The sequence below is a fragment of the Xyrauchen texanus genome, chromosome 15, assembly GCF_025860055.1.
Source record: "Xyrauchen texanus isolate HMW12.3.18 chromosome 15, RBS_HiC_50CHRs, whole genome shotgun sequence".
In the NCBI taxonomy this organism is placed as follows: Eukaryota; Metazoa; Chordata; class Actinopteri; order Cypriniformes; family Catostomidae; genus Xyrauchen; species Xyrauchen texanus.
The window spans coordinates 24,587,563-24,613,857 of NC_068290.1; the positions used below are offsets into that span (position 1 = coordinate 24,587,563).

At 41.5% G+C, this 26,295-nt stretch overlaps 3 protein-coding genes across 4 annotated transcripts in view; 1 reads left to right on the forward strand and 2 right to left on the reverse strand.

Moving 5' to 3' along the window:
- LOC127655850 (nuclear factor 7, brain-like) overlaps nucleotides 1-4,814 on the reverse strand; it is a 15,232-nt gene extending 10,418 nt beyond the window's left edge. Inside the window, exons 1-2 of the mRNA XM_052143867.1 lie at nucleotides 2,825-4,814; nucleotides 2,521-2,616 (exon numbers count right to left, since the gene is read on the reverse strand). Of these exons, the coding sequence (XP_051999827.1) occupies nucleotides 2,521-2,616; nucleotides 2,825-3,283 (555 nt within the window). The 5' untranslated portion in view covers nucleotides 3,284-4,814. The remainder of the gene's footprint in view (nucleotides 1-2,520; nucleotides 2,617-2,824) is intronic.
- A 2,746-nt stretch (nucleotides 4,815-7,560) lies between these two features.
- Nucleotides 7,561-25,465, reverse strand: LOC127655853 (uncharacterized). 2 transcript variants are annotated; one of them, XM_052143872.1, is made up of 3 exons: nucleotides 21,086-25,465; nucleotides 17,337-17,425; nucleotides 7,561-8,814 (listed from the first exon to the last, which is right to left on the reverse strand). In XM_052143872.1, the coding sequence occupies exons 1-2, from the start codon at nucleotides 21,924-21,926 to the stop codon at nucleotides 17,379-17,381; spliced, it is 888 nt and encodes a 295-aa protein (XP_051999832.1). In that variant the 5' UTR covers nucleotides 21,927-25,465; the 3' UTR covers nucleotides 7,561-8,814; nucleotides 17,337-17,378. The 2 variants fall into 2 exon arrangements, with proteins under 2 accessions (XP_051999832.1, XP_051999831.1); XM_052143871.1 differs by lacking the exon at nucleotides 17,337-17,425.
- On the forward strand, nucleotides 8,811-14,999 carry LOC127655849 (zinc finger MYM-type protein 1-like). Its single transcript, XM_052143866.1, has 3 exons — nucleotides 8,811-11,549; nucleotides 11,666-11,765; nucleotides 13,711-14,999. The coding sequence occupies exons 1-3, from the start codon at nucleotides 10,408-10,410 to the stop codon at nucleotides 14,254-14,256; spliced, it is 1,788 nt and encodes a 595-aa protein (XP_051999826.1). The 5' UTR covers nucleotides 8,811-10,407; the 3' UTR covers nucleotides 14,257-14,999.
- Nucleotides 25,466-26,295: the final 830 nt, after the last annotated feature.

Here is a 26,295-nt window from a genome sequence, read left to right on the forward strand (position 1 = left end):
TGCTTATGCACCAACTCTGGATGCTGAAGAAAGCATCAAAGACGCTTTTTACGAGTCTCTTGACACAGCTCTCCTCAAAGTTCCTCACAATGATAAACTTGTGCTTCTGGGAGACTTCAATGCCAGAGTAGGCACCAACAACATGCTCTGGTCCGGGGTAATTGGGAAACATGGATTAGGCAACATAAACAGGAATGGCCTGCGACTCCTTTCCCTCTGCTCTGAGCACTAACTGGTCATAACCAACACAACTTTCCAAATGATAAACAAATACAAAGCATCATGGATGCACCCCAGATCCAAACATTGGCACCTACTCGACTACATTATAACCCGGCAACAAGATCTACATGAAATCTCCATCACCCGAGCAATGCGTGGTGCGGAGTGCTGGACAGATCATCGGCTGATCAGATCCAAGATACACCTAAAGGTCCGACCCCAACACACTAGGCACCAACCCTCAAGACGGCTCAACTCCCGAGCCCTAAAATCCCCTGACATCACTGCATTGTACCGTCGCTGCTTGGCTAATAACCTTTCCTCCACTTTCATTCATCCCCTACACAATACAGCGGAAAGTCTATGGGCTAACCTTAGCTCAGCTATACAACAAGCCGTTACTGACACAATTGGTTTCACTTCAAAACGTCACCAGGACTGGTTTGACGACAGCTGCCCCGAAATACTGAACCTTCTGGAGGAGAAGCTTTACCTTCACTGCTCACCTCTCCAATCCACAATCTCCCTCTCTGCGCTCACACTGGAGCAATATCCATGCTGAGGTGCAACGCCGGCTTCGCATAATGGAGAATGACTGGTGGCTTAGGAAAGCCCATGAAATCCAAGGCTATGCGGTCACCAACAGCTCTCAAGCTTTCTACGATGCAATAAAATCACTATATGCCCTCCCACCGCCTACCCCGGCAAGTCCTCTATGGGCAGATATACGCAGCCAACAGGAGACCTGGGGGTCAGAAGCGTCGCTACAAGGATCACCTCAAGGAGACCCTGAAAAGCTGTGGCATCAACCCTAAAGTCCTGGAAACAACAGCTACCAACCGTCAGGCATGGAGTTCTGCATGCGATCTAGGGGCCCAACAGATCGAATTACAGCGCGCTCAACACAGAACTGAGCTGCATCAGCGCAGACACCAACGCGCACAGCCACGACTATATCCATACCCAGACTCAGCATTCACATGTCCCTACTGCGGCAGGACATGTGGCTCCCGGATTGGGCTTCACAGCCACCTTCAATGGCACCGCCGACAGCAGCGGTTGCCTCAACATTCCAACAATGCATCCTAGAAATGACGTCATCTTCGAAATCGATGGACTGCATAAGAGATATATATATAACAGTACTGTGCAAAAGTCTTAGGCACATAAGATGTTTCACAAAAACAATTGTCTTAAGATGGTTATTTATATATTTAGCTGTAGTGTTTCAATGGGTAATATACATTTTAGACTCCCAAACATTCCTTCTGCAAATAGAATAGAAGACCATGTAGTCCTGCAACAGATGGCATAGCCCCACAGAGACCCCCACTGAATATTGAGTCAGTCTGGGATTACATGAAGAGACAAAAGCAATTGAGAGAGCCTAAATAGATAGAAGAACTTGAGGCCAATTCTATCTAATTCTATCAATTCTATCCTATCTGCCAACAACCAAGAAAAACTGTGTTTAGTTGTACCTAGGAGAATTGTGTTGTTTTGAAGGCAAAGTTGGTCACACCAAATTGATTTAGCTTTTTATGTTTACTAGACTTTGGATGATGTTAATTGAAAAATGAAAACTAATTATGGCATTATTTTTGAAGAAATCCTCACTATGCAACATATTTCACAAGTGCCTAAACCTTTTGCACAGTACTGTGTGTGTATATATATATACACATTTAATTGGGCAAGCAGTATACCAAGACATTTAGTTAAACAGCACCTGTATGCTTGATTATTGTATCCCTCCATTTGATTGCGTTTGTGGCTTTACAAATAGTGATGGGGATTTTATTTATTTTTTTAATTTCATGTTTTTATCATTTATCAATTTTATGTTGTGAGTCAACGTGGTTTGTTTGCACAGAGTCATTCACAACCAAAACAATGGAACTGAGCGATTTGTTGACTTAAAAGATTTGTTCAAAACCACTGATTTAGTTGACAAAACACCACTAGTTCGAAACCAGAGTATGAGAGCAGTAGGCTACATAGAGCCAGTTGTGCTTGAACCATCGGCTTCTTTTGGAACTAATTTGCTGGCGGATAAGTAATGCACAAACTAACTGCCCATTTTTTTGTCTGAAACATAAGGTATTTAATATTATTGTTTGTTGGACTGTTGAATAAAAAAATATCACACTTGCAAATTGTGCTATTGGTCTGAAAATTAGCCACTGTACTGGTATTCAGAACAACAGCACTTTTGCTTGTGTGGTATTGCTTAATTATCAAACACGTAGGATCTTTAGTACGTTATCTTTACTTGTGTCATATAATATGCTTTGATACCTCTGTTTTGGATATCTCAGTTGTCTGTTGTTGTATCATGTAATCCAGCTGCCCATTTTCTTTGGCAAGGAAACCCAAAGCAGCCTTTAGCTCGCCCTGCAGAAACATAAGACACCAGTCAGACATGATTTGAAAAGTATTGTCTGTGAACAGGGAAAAATACTCAAGGTTCAGTGCATTTCCAAAATGAAATACAACTTTTGAAATCTATTGTGTATTTTTAATATTGTATACAGTGAATACCATAATACAAATAACATAGAAGCTGCCAACTGTAACTCATATGTAAATGGCTGTGCTTTACCTTGTTTATCTGTGTAGCCTCTTTCACTGGTTTAAAGGTGTGTCCTTGATGTTTGTCTACATCTCTGCAGATGACGCACACCAGCTTCTGATCAGTCTCACAGAACAGTTTAAGCTTCTCATCGTGCTCCGAGCATATCAGCATCCTTTCAATTTCTGGAGGCTTCGAGGGCTGTGTTTCATCTTTAGAAGTGGGACTCTCTGTGTACCCTGTCTTCTGCTCTGAAGTGAGGTGCTCTCTCACCGTTGTAGTCATGTTCCTCAGTAGACGACTAGACTTGAAATCTTTTTCGTTATAAGGACGATTGCATTCTGGACAGGCGCTTGGTCCCAGGCTGGCCTGCATGTGGCCTGTGATGCATTGTCGGCAGAACGAATGCTCACAAGAGAGCATCACCGGATCAGTAAAATCACTTAAACACACTGAGCACTTTATCTCTAAAGACAGAGGTGAATTCATTTTAAACTTATTGCTGGCCAAAAACGGTTCCTAAGCTAGAAGAAGTCTGTTCTATTTCTTGAAAATCTTTCAAAAACAAAAAGCGAGCTGGTGTGTTTGTTCTTCCGTTAAGACCTTGCATCAAAAGTGTTAAAACAGTTTCGGTTTTGGAGCTATTTAAAATTTGACTTGCATAACCAAGGTATTACCCCTCCCACAGCTTTCACGCAAAGTGGCCAGACAGGAACATCAGAACTAATACCTTTGATTGAGCAGGAGCTTAGCATTCAAAACCATTCTTTATTTTACAAGCGTCGACACAAAGACAGTTCCAATTATGTTTGTCGTAACCATAAAGATGAGGCTGACATTCCATTGTTCATTCAGGCAACATTGTTCATGCAATATTTACTTATGAGCTTAAATAGTTTGAACTTTTTTGCACCCTTCATAGGTAAATATATAATAATTTATTGACAGCTACTAACACTAGCACCTTTTTTTCGCTCCCTTTTTTCTCCCAATTTGGAATACCAAGTTCCCAATGCACACTAAGTCCTCATAGTGGTGTAGTGACTCAGCTCTATCTGGGTGTTGGAGGACGAAGCTCAGTTGCCTCCATGTCTGAGACCATCAATCCGCGCATTTTATCACGTGTTTACCGTGGAGACATAGCGTATGTGGACTATTCTCCGTGGCATCCACGCACAACCCACCATGCACCCCCACCGAGAGCGAGAGCGAGAACCACATTATAGCGAACACAAGGAGGTTACCCCATGTGGCTCTACCCTCCCTAGCAACCGGGCCAATTTGGTTGATTAGGAGTCCTGGATGGAGTCACTCAGCACACCCTGGGATTCAAACTCGTGAACCACACGGGTGGTAGTCAGCATCAATACTCACTGAGCTACCCAGGCCCCGATAACTCTAGCACTTTTTATCAAATTGGTAACACTTTATAACAAGGTTCTATTTGTTAAAATTTGTAAATCCATTAGGTATAATCAGCTAAAAATTAAAAGAAGTTTTTAATTTTGATTAAAGTTAATTTAAAAATATACAATTGTTCATTGTTAGTTCATGTCAGCGCATAATGCATTAACTAATGTTAACATAAACTACTTTTAATGTTAAATGAAGATGAAGATTAATAAGTTAGAAATGTAAAAAGATTAATAAGTGCTGTAAATGTATTGTTCATTGTTAGTTCATGTTAACTAATGTACTGAAGGTAAAAAAAAATAAGAAATAGTTAACTTTATTTTAAAGATTTACCATCAACTTTCTCCTCTTGGCCTCTTTTTACTTATGGAAAAGTGGTATGTGGGAAACCTACTATACAGGCTCAAAACATTAAAAAAAATTATAATCTGAGTTCTTGGGTTCAATACACAGGTATGTCAAAATTCCTGTTCAATAAATGGGAGAGGGTGTGAACTTACTGAATAAAGGACTGAACAAACATTACACCTTCGTTATTACAACTGAACAGAGCACAGAGGACACAGCATCTCACTAAAATCTCACTCTTTTATAAGTGCATAGATTTCAAAGACTTAACACTGTCCATTTCTTGTATCATCAGAAGACTCTAAACAGAGAAACATCATGGCTTCAACACTGTCTCATTACCTTATGTGTCCAGTGTGTTTGAGTGACTTCAGAGATCCAGTAAGTTTGCCGTGTGAGCATAATTTCTGCAGGCAGTGTATTACAAACAATTTGGAATCAAGCACAGGTTCTAACAAATGTCCGGAATGCAGGCAAATCTTTATCAAACAGGATCTTAAAGGTAATAGAGTCCTGAGAAATCTTGTGGAAGCTTTACAGCAACAGAGCCAGGCAAAAGAAGTTGTGAAAGTACAGCAACTGACTCCCAGGAATGCACATGAAATGCTCTGCTCTGAACACGAGGAGCAACTCAAACTTTTCTGTGAAGATGATCAGAGATTGGTTTGCCTTATCTGCAAGGACGGAGAGAAACATCACGGACACAGTTTCAAGCCTGTAAAGGAGGTTATGAAGACCAGCGAGGTTGTAATAATCTGTGAACCATGTAAAATAAACAAAACGTTACAGGCAACATAGATGAAAACTGTTTTTTTATTTTTAAACTGAATATATGTTTTTGTTGATAATTTAGAATGCGGTGAGAGAAGCACTGAGCTTTATTTCTGATGAAAATAAACAAGTGGGTGACTTGATCTTGAGTCAGACTGTTAAAATGACCAATTCCAAGGTAGGTTATGTAAAGAAAGGATAGTTATGCTTTTCTGATTGTCTGTGCCACTTCTCTAAGTTCTTCCAGTGTGAATCCACAGAAAAGGGCCAAAAGTCTTGAGGAAAAGATACATGCCCAGTTTAAGAAAATGCACGACTTCTTGTGGGAAAAGGAGGAAAGAATAATGAAACAGCTCCAGAGGACAGTAAGCAGTGCTGAGGTACCAGTGAAGCAAAATGCATCGTTGTTGGCAGAGATGCAAATAAATGAAAACATCCAGGTGTCCGTTTTGGAATCAGGATTAAAGATAAGCCAGCCTTCTGGTAATGCCATTCTCTTTCTTTCAACTCTCAGAATATTACAAATGTTACATATTTGAGAACAAAAATTTATCAGAATCAGTCATTTCATATGGATTTAATCAAGATCAAAACTGTTTCAATTGTCTTCAGTGGTGGAGTGAAGAATGTTTCCCTTTAATTGAAGAAATCATGCTCAGTAAGAACAAAGACATGAAGTCTGCCTTGCAAATGAAGTAAGGTGTAACATGCAAAAAAACAAATTTTTAAACGTTATTGTGGCCTTGTTACCACAATTGACCCCTACAGTTTGTAAGAGCACAGGCATTGACCACAAGGCCACGACTCTGACAGTCAAAGTCAATTCAGAGTAATGCCATATTACTTCTTTGACGGGAATGAAAACGAGGCTGTGATTTTGTTCAATGGGTGATACAACTGTTGTTCAAATTGGTGTTGATCACTCAGTTGACAATATTTTTAAGAAAAAATCTTTCTAAAACAGTTTCAGTTGCCAAAAAAAAAATTATAATTGAGAAAATAAGATGTGATCTGGGACCATCATGCAGCTTTATACAGTGCATGCCTTTGAAAAGACTGTAAGTCTCTGACTGTCATGCAAACGAGAGGTGTTAGTGCAAAACTGCACAGTTAAAGCTCAACAGATGAGGGCACTAAGATAGATGGCGAAATATCCTAATTCTAATTGCACCTTTATACATTAACTCTACATGACATTCTACAATGGCATATTAATGAACAGAAAGTACAAAGTTAAGCCTTATGTCCAACCTTATGAAAGCTCTTCTGATTTCTTCTACCTATTGAGCTTCAGTTCATGGGCCATAAGTTCGTCACAGGCATAAAGATGCTGTCCTGGCTGTCAGAAATCATGGATTTATACAGACGCGGCGTCAGCCGATTTTGCCGGGGCTTCAGCCCTGAATGTTTTGAGTGTAGCCCCTAATGTATTTTGTAAAGTTGACTGGCAAATATGAAACCGGACAATAGCCTATGTAAACCCCCGAAATCATAAGTTGCCTTATTTCATTGTGCTTTGGTTTTGCACATACTGCATACAGCCTGTAAAATAGACATAGGTCTTAAAAATAATCTAGCCTATAGAATAAGTTTCTTTGTTGTCGGTAGCCTATGGGCTACTCCGTTTCTTCCTCTCTGTTGAATATGCAGCAGGTAGGGGAGGAGCTAGCACAGTCGTTGACATCAACTAACGTTACTTAGTGGCAAGTTAACAGCAGTTAGCAGGAAAGACAGCAAAAATGAGGCTTTGGGGATTTTTCCTAAAGAAGTCAGTGGGTAAAAATTCAAATTTTTTTGGTCCTTAAAGTCTGAAAATCATCATCTGGCTGGCTTTCACCCACAGTAGGCTAGTTATTACCATAGGCTACGTTAGCACTTGGACCAGCATGCTTATCATCGCATTTGAAGATAAACAACGGCTTCACATTTCGAGATAAGTGTGCCCATTTCTAGAAAAGTGTAGGCTACATAACCTTGCTATTGTTCATGCTGTAGGTACCCAGGAACAATAGTTTTATCCCACTGCACTGAATACTTTCCTTGTTTATCAGGTGTTCTTTGCTCTAAGGATAACCAATAAGCATTAACATAAAATGTATGTGTGACTTGTTTTGTGATATTAGTTTGTAGGAAATATACACTTTAATTTGATTAAATGGTTTTGTAGAGGGTAGGAAAGATGAGCTACAGACTGAGGAATCAGGCATGGAAACTGGTAACAATTAATCAGGCACTTTACTTTAAGAAAGTTAAAAGTGAAACATTGTTTATCCCAATGCTCCTAATGATCCTAATGAAAGGATTTTGACAGATGAACATTGAGAATTATATACAGTTCGATGCCATGGTGTGTCAATGAACTTAGAATAAAGTCATTCATGTATTGCTTTAACTTAGTATCTTATACATCATTTTGATCAAAAAATTTAAATTATTTATATTAAATATTTTTTTTACCTCAAATTACTCACTATAATATAACTCTTTTGTGATGACTTTATGTTAATGTACATGAAAATTCACGAATCATGATAGATCTTAGGGCAATCCCACTGATCTGCTCTTCCCAATACATTTTCTTCAATGGTATTTGTCTACACTTTGAAATATGTAGCACTTGATGAATTAGTTGTTTAAAGCTGATTTGCAATAAGTGTATGTGTTCTTTTGCATCACAGATGATTCAGGGAGGAGAGAGGATGAGTTAGTCGAGGATAGTACTAGCGAGAGAGAAATATAACAAGTAATGAGAAGGACACCAGATAGACAGCAAGAAGTGAATAGTGTATGTTGTATGTTGAATGTGTGTGTGTGTTGAGAGAGAGTGTGTGTATGTGTGTGTACATAATGTTAAACTAATGTTAACATTAAACACCTTTTGTCTCTCTGGTAGCTTTTTGGTGGAAGGAGAGAGAAAAAGACAGCAACACTCGATGAGAAGGGAGAGCGACAGGAGCAGGTGAAAAGAGATTGACTGAACACTCTAGGACAGTTGTTTTGTTGACATAAAATGTAATATACCAATAGTGCTATCTATAAAAGGGGTAAAATATGAAAATTCAGAGCAAACAATGAGGAAGAAGAATAAGAGGAAAAACAATGTGATGGTCTCCACGGGCTACGAGGATGATTATCTTCCTCCCCTGTCCCAGGCGGTTCCGGGAGCGGTCACAAGGAGCCAGGTAAGTGCTTTGATGTCTCTAGATTCTGGCTCCGCCCTGTCGCGAGGCCCCGCCCGCTGGTACGTCCAACATGGTAGTTCCTTTGGTCCCTCTCGCATGGAACTAGGGACGTGTCTCGCGCTCCCCTACCCATCGCGCTGGTTGATCAGGGCCGTCCGACTCGGCTATGCGATTCAGTTCGCAAGGCGCCCGTCCTGGTTCAACGGCATCCGCTTCACTGGGATGAGAGGCGAGATCACCTCCCTTCTACAGAAGGACACGATAGAGCCTGCCCCTCCAGCCGAGATGAGGAAGGGGTTTTACAGCCTGTTGTGGCAAAAACAATAATTAAACAAATGTGCATAACAAGATAAGAGACATCAAGATCCAAATTATATTTTAAAAGAGAGTTTATTCTTTTAAAAGAGGTTTGTTCACAAAAATACCGCGACAGCTACCTCGCAATAGGAACAAAAACCTCACTCACACAGAAAACACATGGCCTATTTATACCCCCGTCCTCAAAGTCCCTTCTTCCGTAATTTTCCACTCAATCCCAGTAAAACCCGATCTAGCTAGTTTTTAGAAATACCAATGGCTCTTCTAAGCCCCCTGGGTTTTACGGGCTTTACATCTGTGAGGTCATAAAAAGGCCATATAAACGCTATCTTGTCCTGAAGACAGTGGTCCTTCGTTGAGCTTCTCTGAGTTTCACACCCGTGAAACTCAACAAAAGGCTTTATTTATGGCTAAATAATCCCTCTGTCTTTCCCGTACTCATATTGAGGAGTTCAAAAGGCTTTTTCCCTTGACCATCTGTTTTACTGTGTGTGTGTGTCTCCTGTGCCTGCCAGGTGAAAAAGAAAATACTTAGAGGAGAGAAACTGAATCGAAAGAAAATCCACATAATGCCTTAAAGAAAGTAAAATATAAATTTTCCACAACAATCCCTCCTCTTTATCATTCTCTGATAAACGATTTGGTTTTCATTAACATTAGTTTTGACTAAAAATAAAATATAACAAAATAAGAATAAAACATTACTCAACATCAAACCCATAAATGGTTACAATCATTTCAAGTCTTTACATCAGTGGCGGCTTGTCAATAGAGGCCCCATCAAAATTCCAGAAATATACATGAATAAAAAAATTATATAAAAATGAAATAAAAATAAAAAAATAAAATAGTTTACTCATATGATGTAAGTAAGAGCCTCAGCATTTAATAAAAACTGGCTTTAATCGGTTAACTATTTTCTATGTTTTTCAATATGTTTCATGCGGTTTAATGGGCGAGGGACGCCGGACAAATGGATGTCTATCTGAGTCCTTACATTTTCGGGCAGCATGTGACCTGAAGCTGGTCTCTAATTGGTTTCTTAAAGATTCTCCTCCGGGTGCAGGTCGCTGCGTCCCTGGCGAATCAGAATTGGACAAATGTTATTTTATCCAATCTGATTGGTTCTCGTCACCTGTCATTCAACTTTACGCTCTTGGACACTACTGCGAGTGCGCAGACGACCTTGCTAGTTGCTACTGTAGGCTGATCACTTTTGCAGAGATAATGGCAGCAGTTAAACCAAACTCTGTCATTAATTTACAAAAAAACCCTTTCACAAGGCGTTCCTGGATGAAAAAATAAGGATAAAGGATCTCGGACCAACCTGACTTACAAATCCAGCAGCAGGCCAGTGACAGAGGACGAAGCTACACCCGGTGCTTCACCCGCGCTTTTTATGAGAAACAAAGGTGGCTGGCTGGATGTGATGTTAGCAATGCCTTTTTTTGCTTTCCCTGTCTTTTATTTCAAAGTGTCGGCACTGAAGTTTTGTGGACAACAACGGGGGTAAGTGACCTCAAACATTTATCAGAAAAATGCAAACGTCATGACAGTAGTCGCAGCCATCTTGATAATAGCATGAAACTAACGTTTTTGGGCAGAGTTAGCATTGCTGAACAACTAGATGAAGGCTACAGGATTGGCATTAGAAGGCACAACGAAGAGGTGACAAAAAATCGACACATACTGTCCAGGATAATACACTGTGTGAAATTTTGTGGAGCCTTTGAGTTGGCTTTGCGTGGCCATGATGAGAGTGAGAGCTCAGATAACCCCGGTATATTTCGCGGGTTGGTGGATTTTGTTGCCTCTCTTGATGGAGCATTGAAAGAGCACCTTGACAGTGCTACTGTATTTAAGGGAACGTCAAAAACTATACAGAACGAGCTACTGGACTGTATGTTGTCTGTTACAAGAGAACAAATAATCAAAGAAGTCCAGACAAGTGATTTTTTATCAATCCAGGCAGATGAAACGACAGATATTGCCACACAGTCCCAACTTGTGCTTGTGCTGCGCTACATCGACGACAAAAATAACGTGCAGGAAAGATTTTTTGAGTTCATCCCTCTGCAGTCAGCTACAGCTGAGTCCATTGCTACTGCACTAAAAGAGCGTCTTGCATCTATCCTTCCTGAGGATCAGAAAAGTAAGCTCATCTGCCAGGCATATGATGGGGCCAGCGTGATGAGGGGTGCCACTGCAGGTGTTCAGAGGAAAATACAAGATGTGTACCCAAATGCCCACTACATCCACTGCTACGCACATCAGCTCAACCTGATAATGCAACAGGCCACCTCTCACATATCCAAGGCAAGAATTTTTTTTTCTAACATTGGTGGATTTGCCAGCTTTTTTTCCAAGTCACCCAAGCGGACATGTTTTCTGGATAAAGTGGTTGCCCATAGACTGCCAAGATCCAGCAACGTCAGATGGAACTTTCATAGCCGTGCCATCAATACTGTTTTTGAGCACAGAGAGGATCTCATTCACTGTTTTGAGAGCATACAAGACTCAGGTGACTTTGACCCCAATACTGTCAGAGAAGCAGGAGCCCTGGCCATGCTACTGGAGGATCAGGATTTTAAGTTCTTTCTGGAGCTCTATCACCACATCATGCCACATGTAGACATGTATGCCAAGCTCCAGAAGAAGAACATTGATTCGGTCCATATCAAAGTGAGCATCCAACAGTTCCAACAGGAAATTCAAAAGATCAGGTAACTGTATAATTGATAATTATCAATTATATTATATAATTATTTGCTTGCTCTTTCATTATTAACTCTCTTTCTCTTTTGCCAATATTATAATAAATTATCTTTGTCCTTTGCAGAAACTCTCTCAATTCCATTGGTGAGCAGAGCAGTGGTTCTCGGCCAACAAAGAGGCGCCGGGTGCTCAGTCCAGAAGAGCGTGAAAGGATTGCAGCAGTGGTGAGTTTGTTATAGAAATTAGTCAAAATACCATTTTACATTATTGTTGTGCTGCAGTGATGTCCTGCCCACATATCATATTCTGCAGACTCCTTACAAAAATCATTCTTCCAAAAATTATAATTTTAATATTATAAAACAGCATCCCAAAAATAATAAATTGGCAACATAAAAATAAATGATCAAATGAAATATGAAGCCACCAAAAACTACTGTTTTGTATGGGACAAAAACTTAAATGGCTCTATTTCTATTTTGAAAGTAATTGCAACTGTGACAACTAGTGGCCTACTCCAGGTTACTACCTTACATTTACATACAGTGAGGAAAATAAGTATTTGAACACCCTGCTATTTTGCAAGTTCTCCCACTTAGAAATCATGGAGGGGTCTGAAACTGTCATCGTAGGTGCATGTCCACTGTGAGAGACATAATCTAAAAAAAAAATCCAGAAATCACAATGTATGATTTTTTAACTATTTATTTGTATGATACAGCTGCAAATAAGTATTTGAACACCTGAGAAAATCAATGTTAATATTTGGTACAGTAGCCTTTGTTTGCAATTACAGAGGTCAAACGTTTCCTGTAGTTTTTCACCAGGTTTGCACACACTGCAGGAGGGATTTTGGCCCACTCCTCCACACAGATCTTCTCTAGATCAGTCAGGTTTCTGGGCTGTCGCTGAGAAACACGGAGTTTAAGCTCCCTCCAAAGATTCTCTATTGGGTTTAGGTCTGGAGACTGGCTAGGCCACGCCAGAACCTTGATATGCTTCTTACAGAGCCACTCCTTGGTTATCCTGGCTGTGTGCTTCGGGTCATTGTCATGTTGGAAGCCCCAGCCTCGACCCATCTTCAATGCTCTAACTGAGGGAAGGAGGTTGTTCCCCAAAATCTCGCCATACATGGCCCCGGTCATCCTCTCCTTAATACAGTGCAGTCAGCCCTGTCCCATGTGCAGAAAAACACCCCCAAAGCATGATGCTACCACCCCCATGCTTCACAGTAGGGATGGTGTTCTTGGGATGGTACTCATCATTCTTCTTCCTCCAAACACGGTTAGTGGAATTATGACCAAAAGGTCTCATCTGACCACATGACTTTCTCCCAAGACTCCTCTGGATCATCCAAATGGTCATTGGCAAACTTAAGACGGGCCTTGACATGTGCTGGTTTAAGCAGGGGAACCTTCCGTGCCATGCATGATTTCAAACCGTGACGTCTTAGTGTATTACCAACAGTAACCTTGGAAACGGTGGTCCCAGCTCTTTTCAGGTCATTGACCAGCTCCTCCCGTGTAGTTCTGGGCTGATTTTTCACCTTTCTTAGGATCATTGAGACCCCACGAGGTGAGATCTTGCACGGAGCCCCAGTCTGAGGGAGATTGACAGTCATGTTTAGCTTCTTCCATTTTCTAATGATTGCTCCAACAGTGGACCTTTTTTCACCAAGCTGCTTGGCGATTTCCTGTAGCCCTTTCCAGCCTTGTGGAGGTGTACAATTTTGTCTCTAGTGTCTTTGGACAGCTCTTTGGTCTTGGCCATGTTAGTAGTTGGATTCTTACTGATTGTATGGGGTGGACAGGTGTCTTTATGCAGCTAACGACCTCAAACAGGTGCATCTAATTTAGGATAATAAATGGAGTGGAGGTGGACATTTTAAAGGCAGACTAACAGGTCTTTGAGGGTCAGAATTCTAGCTGATAGACAGGTGTTCAAATACTTATTTGCAGCTGTATCATACAAATAAATAGTTAAAAAATCATACATTGTGATTTCTGTTTTTTTTTTTTAGATTATGTCTCTCACAGTGGACATGCACCTACGATGACAATTTCAGACCCCTCCATGATTTCTAAGTGGGAGAACTTGCAAAATAGCAGGGTGTTCAAATACTTATTTTCCTCACTGTATATATATATATATATTTAATTATCTCTATAGGTCTGTGACACCATCCTGGGACACACTAGGGAACGTTTCTCCTTCACAGACCACCTTGTCTGTGCCACCTTGTTGCAGGGGGACAGGTTTGAGGAGTACAATGATACCTTTCCTGAAGATGCATTGAGCAGCACCATGAAAGCGTACCCGATGCTCAGTGGAAGCAAGCTGATGACAGAGCTCAGTCTCATCTACAGCAAGGAGGAATTCAAAGCCTGCCGTGGTGCTGTGGACCTATTCCAGCTTTTTATGGAGAATAATCTAGAAGAAGTCTTTTCCGAAACTGTGACTCTCCTAAAAGTTCTTATTACCACACCCATGACCACGGCTGAAGCTGAGAGGTGCTTCTCAACCTTGAAGAGAATAAAAACTTTTCTCAGAAACACCATGACCCAGGAGAGGCTGAATGCATTGGCATTGCTCTCCATGGAAAAGAGACTTGTTACCGAGATGACTGACTTTAATCAGAGAGTCATTGAGAAATTTGTGGCCAGAAAGAAAGGAGAGGAAAATTTATGTTCAAGTAGTAAACATGCTGCAAATTAATAAATAAAGTAAATAAATATTGCTTTGTATTTATTTTCGCCCACAAAAAAAGCGCCCCCCCCCAAAATAATTATCACCAGCCGCCACTGCTTTACATCACAGTTATACTCTTCATGTCTGATTTTTGTATACCTGATCACTCTACTTGAACATTGTTATTGCTTTTCCTGGCTGAGAATCAGATTCTCAGTCATCTCAGACATAGTTTAAAGAATCACTCTCGTCACTCTCATAATCATCACATTTGTGTGTCTCATCTATTGGATAAACAGTCAGTTTTACTGCTTGTATGGACATCCCAGCCCTGACCAATCTCTGTACTGAGTTGGAAATACATCTCAAAATGCATGGCAAGCAGAACAGAATCAGAATTCCTAACAATGCAATTGGCAAAACAGTTTGAATTACCCAGTACATCCATCCAACCCACAATGACATAATCCACCCGGCCCACTGGTTGTCAGTCCTTTCAGGTTCTTTTACGGCCTCTCTCATGTGTTCAATTATGTTAGTTATGTTATCACTGTAATCAGGAATGTTAAAACAACAAGACACCCCCAGCATTTTACAGACTCCGCCCCTTTCTGCCGTAAGTGTATCAAGAACTAAACGGTTCTGAATGACTGCGTCCCTCAGCTGCCTCATTTCATCACTTATCAATGTCAAAGCATTTTCTGTGCTATTGGCTATTGCTAATACCGTCCATGCTAACCCATTAATCTTGTTAATCGTTACCGCTGTACCCACCCCTAAGAAAATTGACCAACCTATATTTGCTCCCGGTGTTGTCCACGGATCAGTTAGTACGTACCCCTCATAATGATTTGGCAGAGCCCCAGGCAGAATCTTAATATATTGTCTCTCCCTCTTACCTACTTTGCTTGGCAAATACACAGAAATCCCCACATTCATCGAAGCTGGATAACAGCAACCTGACCAGTCCTTTGTTGGCAACCGGTGATAAGCTCTGTCACCACACACCCACACCGCAGCTGGTGAACTTTCGTTCGGTTTGTTGAATGGGCATGTGAAGGTGAATTCTTTGTTGTTGATGACCACTGTACAATTGTTCATTGTTCTGTCTTGTATGTTGATTTTGATCCTGCAGTCGGACCATCCAGTCCTTAACAGTTTTGGTCTGTTGAAACAGACGCAAACGTCACCCTGGACATACGTTACCCTCAAGGGTGGAATTGCTATGTTAGTGTTGTTGTATTGTTGTATGTGTTCGCAGTTGTCAGCAGGCTGCTTCGTTGGTGTCCTTCCTTCCTCCAGGTCCACAGCAGTTTTTTGCACATCAGTCATTTGTTGAGGAATAAGACACTTAGTTTCGTTGACTGTTGCTGCCGTTAGAGGGACAGCTTTCCAGGCATGAGATATTTGAAGACACATCCAACAGCTCGTTTTTGTTGTAATATAGTAATTTGCCAATAGGTGTCACTGTTGTATTGTGCCATCTAGTGTGCTGCTACAGTTCTGTTCTTTTTCTTCATTGCTTTTACCTCTCATTGTTTTTCTTCCGTAATAAAAAGCATGTGAAACTTCAATAGGTTATGGGCCCAGTTCTTCGCTAAAGCAAAGAAGAGGTACTTTTACACAGTTTTTTTTTGTGTGTGAAATAGACAGTGTTCTGGAACTCACAATGGAGGCTAAACTGTTTATTGAAAAGCTGAGTGGGCCAGAGAACTGGGCAACGTGGAAATTTCAAATGGAACATTTGATGAAAGCTAAAGGACTATGGGGCATGGTGATGGAGACTGACAACGTGGCAGAAGGAGCAAATGCACAGGCAAGAGCAGATTTTGAAAAATGGAAGGAAAAAACGTTTTCTGTGTTGGTGCTGAATGTGAGTACGCCTCAGTTGTACCTGATAAAAAGCTGTAAGACCCCTAAGGAAGTGTGGAACACACTAAAAGGACATTTTGAGAGAGACACTCTTGCTAACAAGCTGTTTCTGAAAAAAAAATATCAGATGTGAAATGAAGGAAGGAGAAAACATAACTGAACATTTGAAATGAATGAAGGAGTTACCTGACCAGCTAGGGGCAATAGGTGCAGTGATTGAAGAGGAGGACCAGATTGTAACACTCCTGGGCAGCTTGCCTCCAAGCTATGCTACAATTGTCACTGCACTGGAAATTAAGTTGGACAGTTTAACGCTGCAGTTTGTTCAGCAAGCATTAATAAATGAAGAACAAAAACGAATGTCTGCTGATGGTAACTATAGCGGTGCTATGTCCAGTGGTGCTTTGTCCGGTGGCGCGTCAGCAATGTCAACACAAGTTCGTAGTGATATGCAGGCTAACTCCAAGGCAGTGAGAGCAGACAGACCTGGCTCATGGAGATGTTATAAGTGTGGGAAAGAAGGACATATCAAGCGTGACTGTCCAAGTAAGAAAAAACAGACTAAAACTCACAAAGCTAAAAATGTAACATGTGACCATGATGAAGATTTGTCTGAAAGTGCCTTCATCGCCAGAGAGGCAAATCGGGATAAGATCAGAGTGCGAATTACCCCACCATAATTGGGGGGTACTGCTCCTTCACTTCTTCTATGACCATCATGGTCCACTACCATATCAATCCCCACCGTGATCGCCAAGTGCAACATGTGTTGTGCAACACACATACAAGGTCTAAACATGCGACAAACTGATAATCAGTAGGCTACAGAATATCTCATTGTTATTATATATCCAAAAGAGAACTGTTTTGATCAACTCCCAAAAGTTAGAAGTTAAGTGCACTGAAATACCATTCTAATTACTAATAAAAGTAATACCTTTACAAGAAGCCTATTGCCTATTTCATGAAATATTGATTTGGTTTAGTTTTAGATTTCATAAGACCTGGAGGTAAGACTCAACCCTCTCATATACTGTGTAAACAGAAACCAATTTTCCATTATAGTCTATGGTAGTCAGTGTCAAATCAACACAATTACTTGAAGATATGTGAAACCTGAGCAATCTTTAATGTGATTAAGGAGCATACTATGAAAAACCATACTACCACAGAAGAACTACATAGCGGTAACACACAAGAATTAAATTTGAAACGATAATACTAACCGTCAGTACATTTTATAGTGGTTTATAGTGAAACCGGTAATCGTCCCATCCCTACAGGTAAGTAGCCGGTAATTCAATGTATGAAGACGTGACATGAGCTATGAAAGAACAAAACACGTTAATAAATGAAGGTTGTAAAATCAACAAGCTAGATGTCAGCTAGCAACTTACATTTATCCATGCACGTCAGCAGCAAACCGTTCTCTATCTCCATTGCTTCTAGCCGCCACGGTGGTTAAAAATGGTACAGTCCACAATAGGGGTGTCTGAAATCGCTTTACATTAAAATGTTCCTACAGTGAAAATAGGAGTTGACTTGTATTGTAACCGTAAATATATTTTTTCACAATATCAGAAAAATTATCTGACCCCCCCAAAACTGAAATTTCTGTCCCTTTGGGGGGTACTGGATCTTCATTGGGGGGTATAGTACCCCCCAGTACCCCCTGTAATTCGAACTATGGATAAGATGACACAACAGGTCGAGTGGTTGATCGACTCTGGAGCCTCAAAGCACATGACGTGTCATGAAGAAATTCTCCAAGACTACCAGCAATTTCCAAAAGCACAGTCTGTGAAACTTGGTGATGGCAGAGTGGTTGACGCTCTAGGAATTGGTAATGTTAAACTGAGAATGACATTAAAAATCAGTGATGTAAAAAATGTCACAATGTTTGATGTGCTCTATGTTCCCAAGTTATCCGGGAATCTCTTCTCAGTGGGAGCTGCTGTCAAAAAAGGAAATACGGTGCAGTTTAAGAAGTCTCGCTGTTACATCCGTAATAAAAATGGAAATCTCAGAGGAATGGGAACACAAAGATCTGATGGATTGTATCAGCTGGATGTAGAGGGAAGTTTGCCCGCCTGTCACTGTGCATCAAGTGCATTGATAGCAACCAGCTTGTGGCATCAGCGACTGGGTCACACCACTAAGTTGAAGGAACTAAAAAACTGGTGAATGGAGTGGACTTTCCTGAAGAGAAAGAAGTTCCTTTCTGTGAAGCATGTGTGGAAGGCAAGCTGTCTAGGAAGCCACATAAGCCAGTAGGAGAAATCCGTTCCAAAAGTAAACTACAGTTGGTTCATAGTGATGTCTGTGGTCCCATGCAGACTGAATCTATAAGTGGATCAAAGTACTTTGTGACTTTTATTGATGATTATTCTAGATGTTGCAAGGTATACTTCATGAAACAGAAGAGTGAAGTTCTTTCCAAATTCAAGGAATTTGAGAAAATATTATCCAATGAGTGCAGACAGAAAATAGCAAGACTAAGAACGGATAATGGTGGGGAATACACATCCAAAGAATTTCAAGAATACTTGAAGGCTCAAGGTATCCACCATGAGACAAATGTACCTCACACACCTCAGCAAAATGGTGTTGCAGAAAGAAAAAATAGGACATTAATTGAAGCAGCGAGAACCATGCTCTCTCACGCTAAATTAACAAAGTCGTACTGGGCAGAGGCTGTAGCAACTGCAGCTTACATACAGAACAGACTCCCCACATCTGTTCTGAAACAAGTAACGCCCTACCAGAGATGGTGCGACAAACAGCCAAATGTGAGTCACATGAAAGTGTTTGGTTGCGTAGCTTATGCACATGTCCCAGACACAGAAAGAAGTAAACTGGATAAGAAGGCTGTGAAGCTTCGCTTCGTGGGATATGCCAACAATGCCAAAGGCTATCGCTTGTACGACGAAGAAAAAAGAAGGATTCTTATTCGTCGGGATGTGATCTTCAATGAGTCAGACTTTGATTTGAAGCAAGAAGTGGACATTTCTTGTTCGGAGAACGAAGTTGTCATGAAAACTGACGAGAGAACACCAATCGATGCTACTGTCGATGAAACTGCTAGAGAAGGTGGCAGAATCAGAAAACCACCTAAGAGATATGGTTATGATGAGTTTGCCGACCTGGTAACGGTTGATCATTATGCTAGTGTTTGTTGTGTTGCAGAACCAAGCACACTGAAAGAGGCAATGCTGAGTCCTAATGCAAAGGAATGGCAGAAGGCGGCTGACTTGGAATATGAATCACTGCTGGAAAATAAGACGTGGGATTTAGTGAAATTACCAAAGGATCGGAAGGCCATAGGATCAAGATGGGTGTTTAAAGTTAAGCATCATAGTGACGGACAAGTGGAGAGATACAAGTGCAGACTTGTCGCTAAGGGTTACTCACAGAAGTATGGTGCCGACTACGATGAAACTTTTTCACCCGTGGTACGTTTTAGCTCAATTCGTACATTGTTGTCCTTCGCTGTCCAGAATAACATGCATGTGCATCAGATGGATGTGGTAACCGCATTTCTAAATGGACACCTGGATGAGGAGATCTATATGGAGCAACCAGAGGGAGGAAAATTTGGTGTGCAAGCTGAAGAAGTCAATATATGGACTGAAGCAGTCCCCTCGCTGCTGGAGCAAAACTTTCACAGAGTTCATGAAAAACATTGGTTTCAAACAGAGAACATCAGACCCGTGTGTGTTTGTGAGATCTCGACAGGAGCTGGAGATATTAGCTGTGTATGTTGATGATCTAATTCTGATCACAGAGTCGATGGAAAGCATGAAAGAGCTGAAACGCGCACTTAACCAGCGCTACAAGATGAAGGACATGAGAGAACTGTCCTATATCTTGGGAATCTCTGTCATCCAAGACAAAGAAAAAAACTGTGTGTTCCTTCATCAGAAGCATTACATTGAAGCCATTCTTCAAAAGTATGGTATGCATGATGCAAATCCCGTTGCAACTCCAGCAGATGCAAATGTAAAGCTAAAGAGGAATGATGGTGTCAGCAAGCCTGTGAACCCAAGTGCTTACCAGTCTATAGTAGGTAGTCTACTGTATGCTGCGATGGCCACGCGACCTGACATAGCACAAGCAGTGAGCGTTGTATCAAAGTTCAATGCAAATCCAAGTGTTTCACATCTGACTGCGGTGAAGAGAATTCTACGGTACTTGAAGGGAACAATGAATCTCGCACTCAGGTATGAGCGGTCAGAGTCTGGAGCTTTGGTCGGTTTCTCAGATGCTGACTGGGCTGGAGACCAGGACGATCGTCGCTCTACAACCGGTAATGTGTTCTTACTGGGTGGAGGAGCGGTGAGTTGGCTCAGCAAGAAACAGTCAACTGTTGCTCTTTCAACAGCGGAGGCTGAGTATGTTGCACTTAGTCAAGCAGCTCAGGAATGTGTCTGGCTTAGACGACTTCTGAGTGATCTTGGAATGGATACTACTCCTGTGGTGATCCTGGAGGACAACCAAGGATCGATTGCAATCGCAAAGAATCCAGTTGATCATTCAAGAACCAAGCACATTGACATTCGCTACCATTACATTCGTGAATGTGTGCAGAGTGGACAAATACAACTGCAATACTGTCCCACAGATGACATGAAGGCAGATATCTTTACCAAGCCATTGGTGAGACAGAAGTTTGAGTGTTTCAGGAGTGAGATTGGACTTTGTTTCATTTAATCCTGTTTTTTAGTCTGATCTTAAATAGGCTAGACTGTTAACTATGTTACAGTGTAAAACTATTAACATGGAAAAAGGACTACAGGAAAAAAATATATATATATTTTTTTGTTTGTTTTTGTTAATATAATTTACTAAGAAATGGCTTAGAATTTACCCATTGTAAAATTAAGTGGGAGTGTTGTAATATAGTAATTTGCCAATAGGTGTCACTGTTGTATTGTGCCATCTAGTGTGCTGCTACAGTTCTGTTCTTTTTCTTCGTTGCTTTTACCTCTCGTTGTTTTTCTTCCATAATAAAAAGCATGTGAAACTTCAATAGTTTTGATCTCCAGTTCTTCTTTCTGCAGCATTGCCAGCGCGCAGGCTTTGTTCACCTGGCATTTCATCATGGCTTTCTGCACTTCAGGGTTTATTTGACCTTTGCTTGTGTCTCCGTTCCCCATCCAGGCCAGTTCCTCTTCAGTAGCTTGTTCGACCTCAGGTGTCATAGGTGACAAGAAAGGTGTTCTCGTCGTTGCTATCCATGGTCTGGCTGCCTTGACTATCATAATGTCAATTGTCTCATACCAGTCAGTCCCAGTCAAGTCCAGGGCACAGTAATACCTGCCTTGGTCAGTGCGTGTTGCATGTTTCAATTCCACTCTCATTCCGTACCTGTTGTTACTTAGTCTGTCTTCAGCGTACACCCGAAATCTTTCGTCGTATCCTGACTTGTAGTTATAAGCGTATGCTTTCACGTTGGCCCACATACATGGGCTTTCGCAGATGTAGAAAGGTGCGTACTCCTCGGTGTGTCCATCGCATCCGAGACAGTTCTCTTGGAATGGGTTGCACTTGAAAGTCACACTTGATCCCTCCTCTATTGTGATGGTGCTTCCGTACAGACCTCTCACCGGCTCCACTTCCGTAAATGTGTCTCTTTTAACACGCTGTCTGATGGTGCTGTTCAGTACGGATGTTTCAGTCCAGTTGGTGTGTTTTTTCGCAGACCACACTTTCACGCCCTCAGTGGAACACAAATGTATCAATATCAAAGTTAAAATGAAAGCAGTCTTACAAAGTCCACACATTTCTGGCAGTCTGAATGTGTACCACGGTCTTGAGCGATCCATCTTGTCTCGTGATTGCAGCTCTTTGCAATGATCAATGTCTCTGGTTGTGGCTGCACAAATAGCTTTATTCTGCACACCTGCCTTATCACTCCTCCTGAGTGACCTTGCTCTTGCACCTGGTGTTTGAGCTCGAGCTTGGAACTTGTTGTTGAACTTGTTGTTGATGTTGCTGAGGTTCCTCCTCCTGTTGCCCTTCCGATATGGGCGGAACTCTCCTGCAGTGGTTGGCGTGTACCCACGTAGCTCTCTCTCCGACCTTCACCGCCGTTTGTGTTGTCAGTAAGACTTGGTACGGTCCTCGCCAACGTTTTGCCCTCCAGTTCTTCCTTCTCAGGTCACGAATTACCACGTAATCCCCCGGCCTGATCTTATGCAGGACCGTCTCAGCAACTCATCCCTGGCCAGCTTTGACCTGCACAGACATGTTGGATAACACGACATTTCTTTGCAGTAATTCAACATCTCATTTTCACACACATCCGTTGATGGAAGCCTGCGTTTTCCCCCCTCTATTCCTATGAATGGTGGTTTACCAAAGAGAATTTTGAATGGGCTCAAATTTGTTTTTACTCTCTTTCTCATTCTCATGTACATTAACACAGTTGGGAGTGCTTTTACCCATGAGAGTCCGGTTTCCTCACAACACTTTGCCAATTTGTTCTTTACCGTTTGGTTCTCATGCTCCACAGCGCCTCCGCTGGCAGCTTGATAGGCACAATGTGTTCTCATATCAATTCCTAAGAACTGACCCACCTGCTTTATTGCCTCATTGACAAAATGTGTTCCGTTGTCAGAACTGATTTTTTTCTTGGAATTCCCCATCTCGGAACAATCGCGGTCAGCAGAGCCTTGGCTACTGCCGCCGCATCTTGTTTCGAGGTTGGGAAAGCCTCGACCCATTTGGACCACATGTCAACCATTACCAGGCAATATTTCTGCTTCCCACAATGGGTTAATTCAATTAAATCCATCATTAAGTACTCGAACGGCCCTTCTGGGGCTGGCTTGGATACCAGCTGTGTTTTAACGCCTCGTGCCACATTGTGTGTATTACAAATAACACATCTTTTGCAAAAATTCCCAGCGAATATTGTGAAGCACTTGGTAAACCACAATTCTTTCATTTGTGCAATCATTCCCCCTTTTGACACATGATCTAAATCATGCGTCAATTTAGCATAATGTTGAAAGAAATGTTTGGGTAAACAGGGCGTTCCATCAACTGATGTCCACACTCCATCTACAAGGCTGCAGCCTGACGCCTTCCAGGTGTTTTTCTCAGCGCTTGTGGAAAAGGACTGCATGCTCTGTAAAAAAGGAGAAATGTCGAAGTTAATGTCAACTTGTGCGCAAGTGGCGTTTTTACTAGTATCTTTAGTCTGATCCGCTGCCGCTGCTTTTGCAGCCATATCAGCTCTGCCGTTTCCTGTTGAAATAAAACCTTTATCGTTAGTATGCGCTGCGCACTTACAAATCGCAATTTTGTCTGGCAACAGAATGGCCTCGAGGAGGTCCGATACTAGAGACGCGTTTAGTATCGGACGGCCATCTGATTTCAAAAACTTTCTGTGCTTCCACAAAGCACCAAAGTCATGCCTGACTGTGTAAATCGTCACACATCAGTTTAAATGCTTCAGTCAGCGTGACCAGTTCAGCTGCCTGCGCAGAATAATGTGATGGTAATTTGCCAGACATCAGAGTTTCAAATTCAGTCGTAACTGCATAACCAACTTTATTCTGTCCAGTTTGTTGATAATAATTTTATTTTATTTATTTTTTTTTTTAGGGAAAATTGGTGTGCGTACTGGTGAATCATTACATGGCATAATTATTCCCTCCTTCAACAGAGAATCAAATACTGGCATTATGCCCTGCAATGCCTCACGTTTGAGGGGATATTGCGCCTGACACGGTTTGTAATCAGATTTTGGGGTGACTACAACCGGCTCGCATCCCTTTATCAAACCCACATCGTACTTGTGTTTTGCCCACAATTTTGAAGATATTTCTGCCAGAGAAATATCAATTTCTGACGCATAAATATCCCCCACCCCCTGTTTTGTCACATCATTGTTCACAATAGCAGTTACAGTTCTCAAAACCCACACATTAAAATCACAGTTTGATTTAAATGCTCCAACACTTTTGCTCTGTGCTATGTCTGTATCAATTTTAACCCAGTCTGTAGCCTGCAAACAGTCATTCACAAAAAGCCCCAATTCTGCCCACTGCTTATTCGTGCTCTTGGGCACAGATAAATGAGGAACACTGTGTCCTGCCATTAAATAACACTGCAATTGTTTTTCATTCAAACACACACATTTTCTGTCCAGAAAATCTTGTCAAATTTCTCACTTTCATTCTTCACTCTACTAAACCAAGTTTCTTCATAGTGTGAATCATGCTCGTTTATGACAAGTGATGTACAATGCATTCTATCAGGTGTCATAAACTCTGTGTTGACTGGTGTTATTCGATCTTTAGCCAATTTCAAAATCATCTCTGCCCAATCAACATCTTTTATCTGCCATTCGTAAGCCCACTGTGGCTCAAATTTAGAACATATAATTTGTGGAGCCCACTGTGGCTCAAATTTATAACATATATAATATATAATTAATAACATATATCATTTATAACATATATAAATCTCTGGCCATTAGAGGCGCGGGACAATTGGCCAACCAGAGAAACTTGTGTTTCAGAGTTCAACCTCCCTCTGTCTCACACTCTAAGGGCTCGGTGAATTGTTCAGAGATCATATGGCCTGAAGCCGAAGTGCTTTCACACACTTTTCCTGTCATTTTCGGCACACATGGCAAGTCACATGTTCGTAAAGTGCTAATTGAAGCTCCTGAATCGACCAGAAAGTTAATTATTACTCCCTCGACTATCATTGGGTATTTTGGCATTTGAGAAAACCCTGTGCTTTTGTACATTTTCAAACATTCATCGGAAACACTGCTCAAGATTTCATCATTCACAACATTGCTTAAAACACACAAAGATTTGCAAGCAGATTCTTCATTGTAGATAGCAGAAAGTAAATCAGTGTATGTGTTTGTGTGTGTGTTGTATTTGCGTGTTAGTAATAAATGGTCACTTCCCTGTCTTGTGGTCAGCCACTGATCGCCCCGAACCAGACCCTCTCCGTCCTGCTCTCCTTATGCCAGTTTGCTGGACCCATTTTCACACCCAGCATCCGTCTCAGTTCTTATGAAGTCGGGCTGAACTCTTGGCACAGTAAAAACAGTTCTTTCGCAAATCTGTCGCCGGCGTTCTGTGGGTCCGGCACAAGCGTCTTTCATATCAGCCACTGTCCAAGCTCTAAAGACCAGCATTGGCCCTTCCGGTCCCACAACTTCGACCTTTGGTGCTGTTATGTTCGAAACTGTGTCTTTCGGAGCGGCAACTTTCAAGGTTGTGACGCTGATCTTTCCACTTTTAATCATCTTTGATCTTGTCACTCTCGGCCCGCTGGTGCTTGGTCTTTCTGAATCAGTTGTGCTGGGAACCATTTCAAACGTGTCCCCGAAAACTTCCTGTTCTTCTTCGCTGCCTATGGCAGCGGGCGCTGAGGATTCTACCGCCACCTGTTGTACTGGCGGTGATAGTGCTCGTGGGAATTCTTGCGCTTGTGCATATCGTGATGCTACTTGTGCTGGTCTTCGGATCGGAGAGCAGTCGAGATCGTGGTCCAGTTTCAGGGCTTTCAGCTCCGCCACGGGGTAGTGATGTTTATATGCCGGCGGTGCCGAGACAATCTCGGTTACATTTTGGAAAACACAAACACACGGTTTATTAGTAGGATTAGGCTCTAGTGGAGCCGTTTTTTTCACACACATCCTTATTCATTCCTTTGCTTAACTCATTCATCATTTGCTTTCGTTCTCTTCTGTCGGCTTCCTCAATCCAACAATCTACAGTCTGCTCACATTCTTTACACACATGACGAAAACAACCGCAACAACTCTGTTGCTTTTCACTGCTTTTTTTTTTAACTGACTTTTTCACAACATTCAGTCTTATTTTGCTCAGTGTTCCTTCTTCAGGAAAATCATGATATTTGATCAACTTTTCTATATCCAGCATACATTTATGTCCATAATTCTTTTTCATTTGACCGAAAACGGTGTGTAAAAATTATCTAGTTTAGGCCTACTGTTAGATGACCCCATATTGGCTGATATCTATCTCTCCTGGATTTTCCCTTCGACGCGCGTCTAATAATCTGTCAAACGTCTTCAACAGATCCGATTTTGTCACCTCAAATCGGCAAGGGTAGCAAATATGCTCTGTGTGGCTCTTCCGTCCACCTTTTTTACGAGCTAGTGGCTTTTCCGTCCACTTTTGCGAGCTAGTGGCCCTT

Bases quoted from the DNA above. Each gene is read 5' to 3' on its own strand.
- LOC127655849 (XM_052143866.1), top strand. From the start codon at position 10,408: ATGAAACTAACGTTTTTGGGCAGAGTTAGCATTGCTGAACAACTAGAT. The intron at 11,550-11,665 runs GTAACTGTATAA...TGTCCTTTGCAG, and splicing joins CAGGAAATTCAAAAGATCAG to AAACTCTCTCAATTCCATTG. The intron at 11,766-13,710 runs GTGAGTTTGTTA...TTATCTCTATAG, and splicing joins GTGAAAGGATTGCAGCAGTG to GTCTGTGACACCATCCTGGG.
- LOC127655853 (XM_052143871.1), bottom strand. From the start codon at position 21,926: ATGGATCGCTCAAGACCGTGGTACACATTCAGACTGCCAGAAATGTGT. The intron at 8,815-21,085 runs GTAAAAGCAACG...TTGCCACAACAG, and splicing joins TGGAAGAAAAACAACGAGAG to GCTGTAAAACCCCTTCCTCA.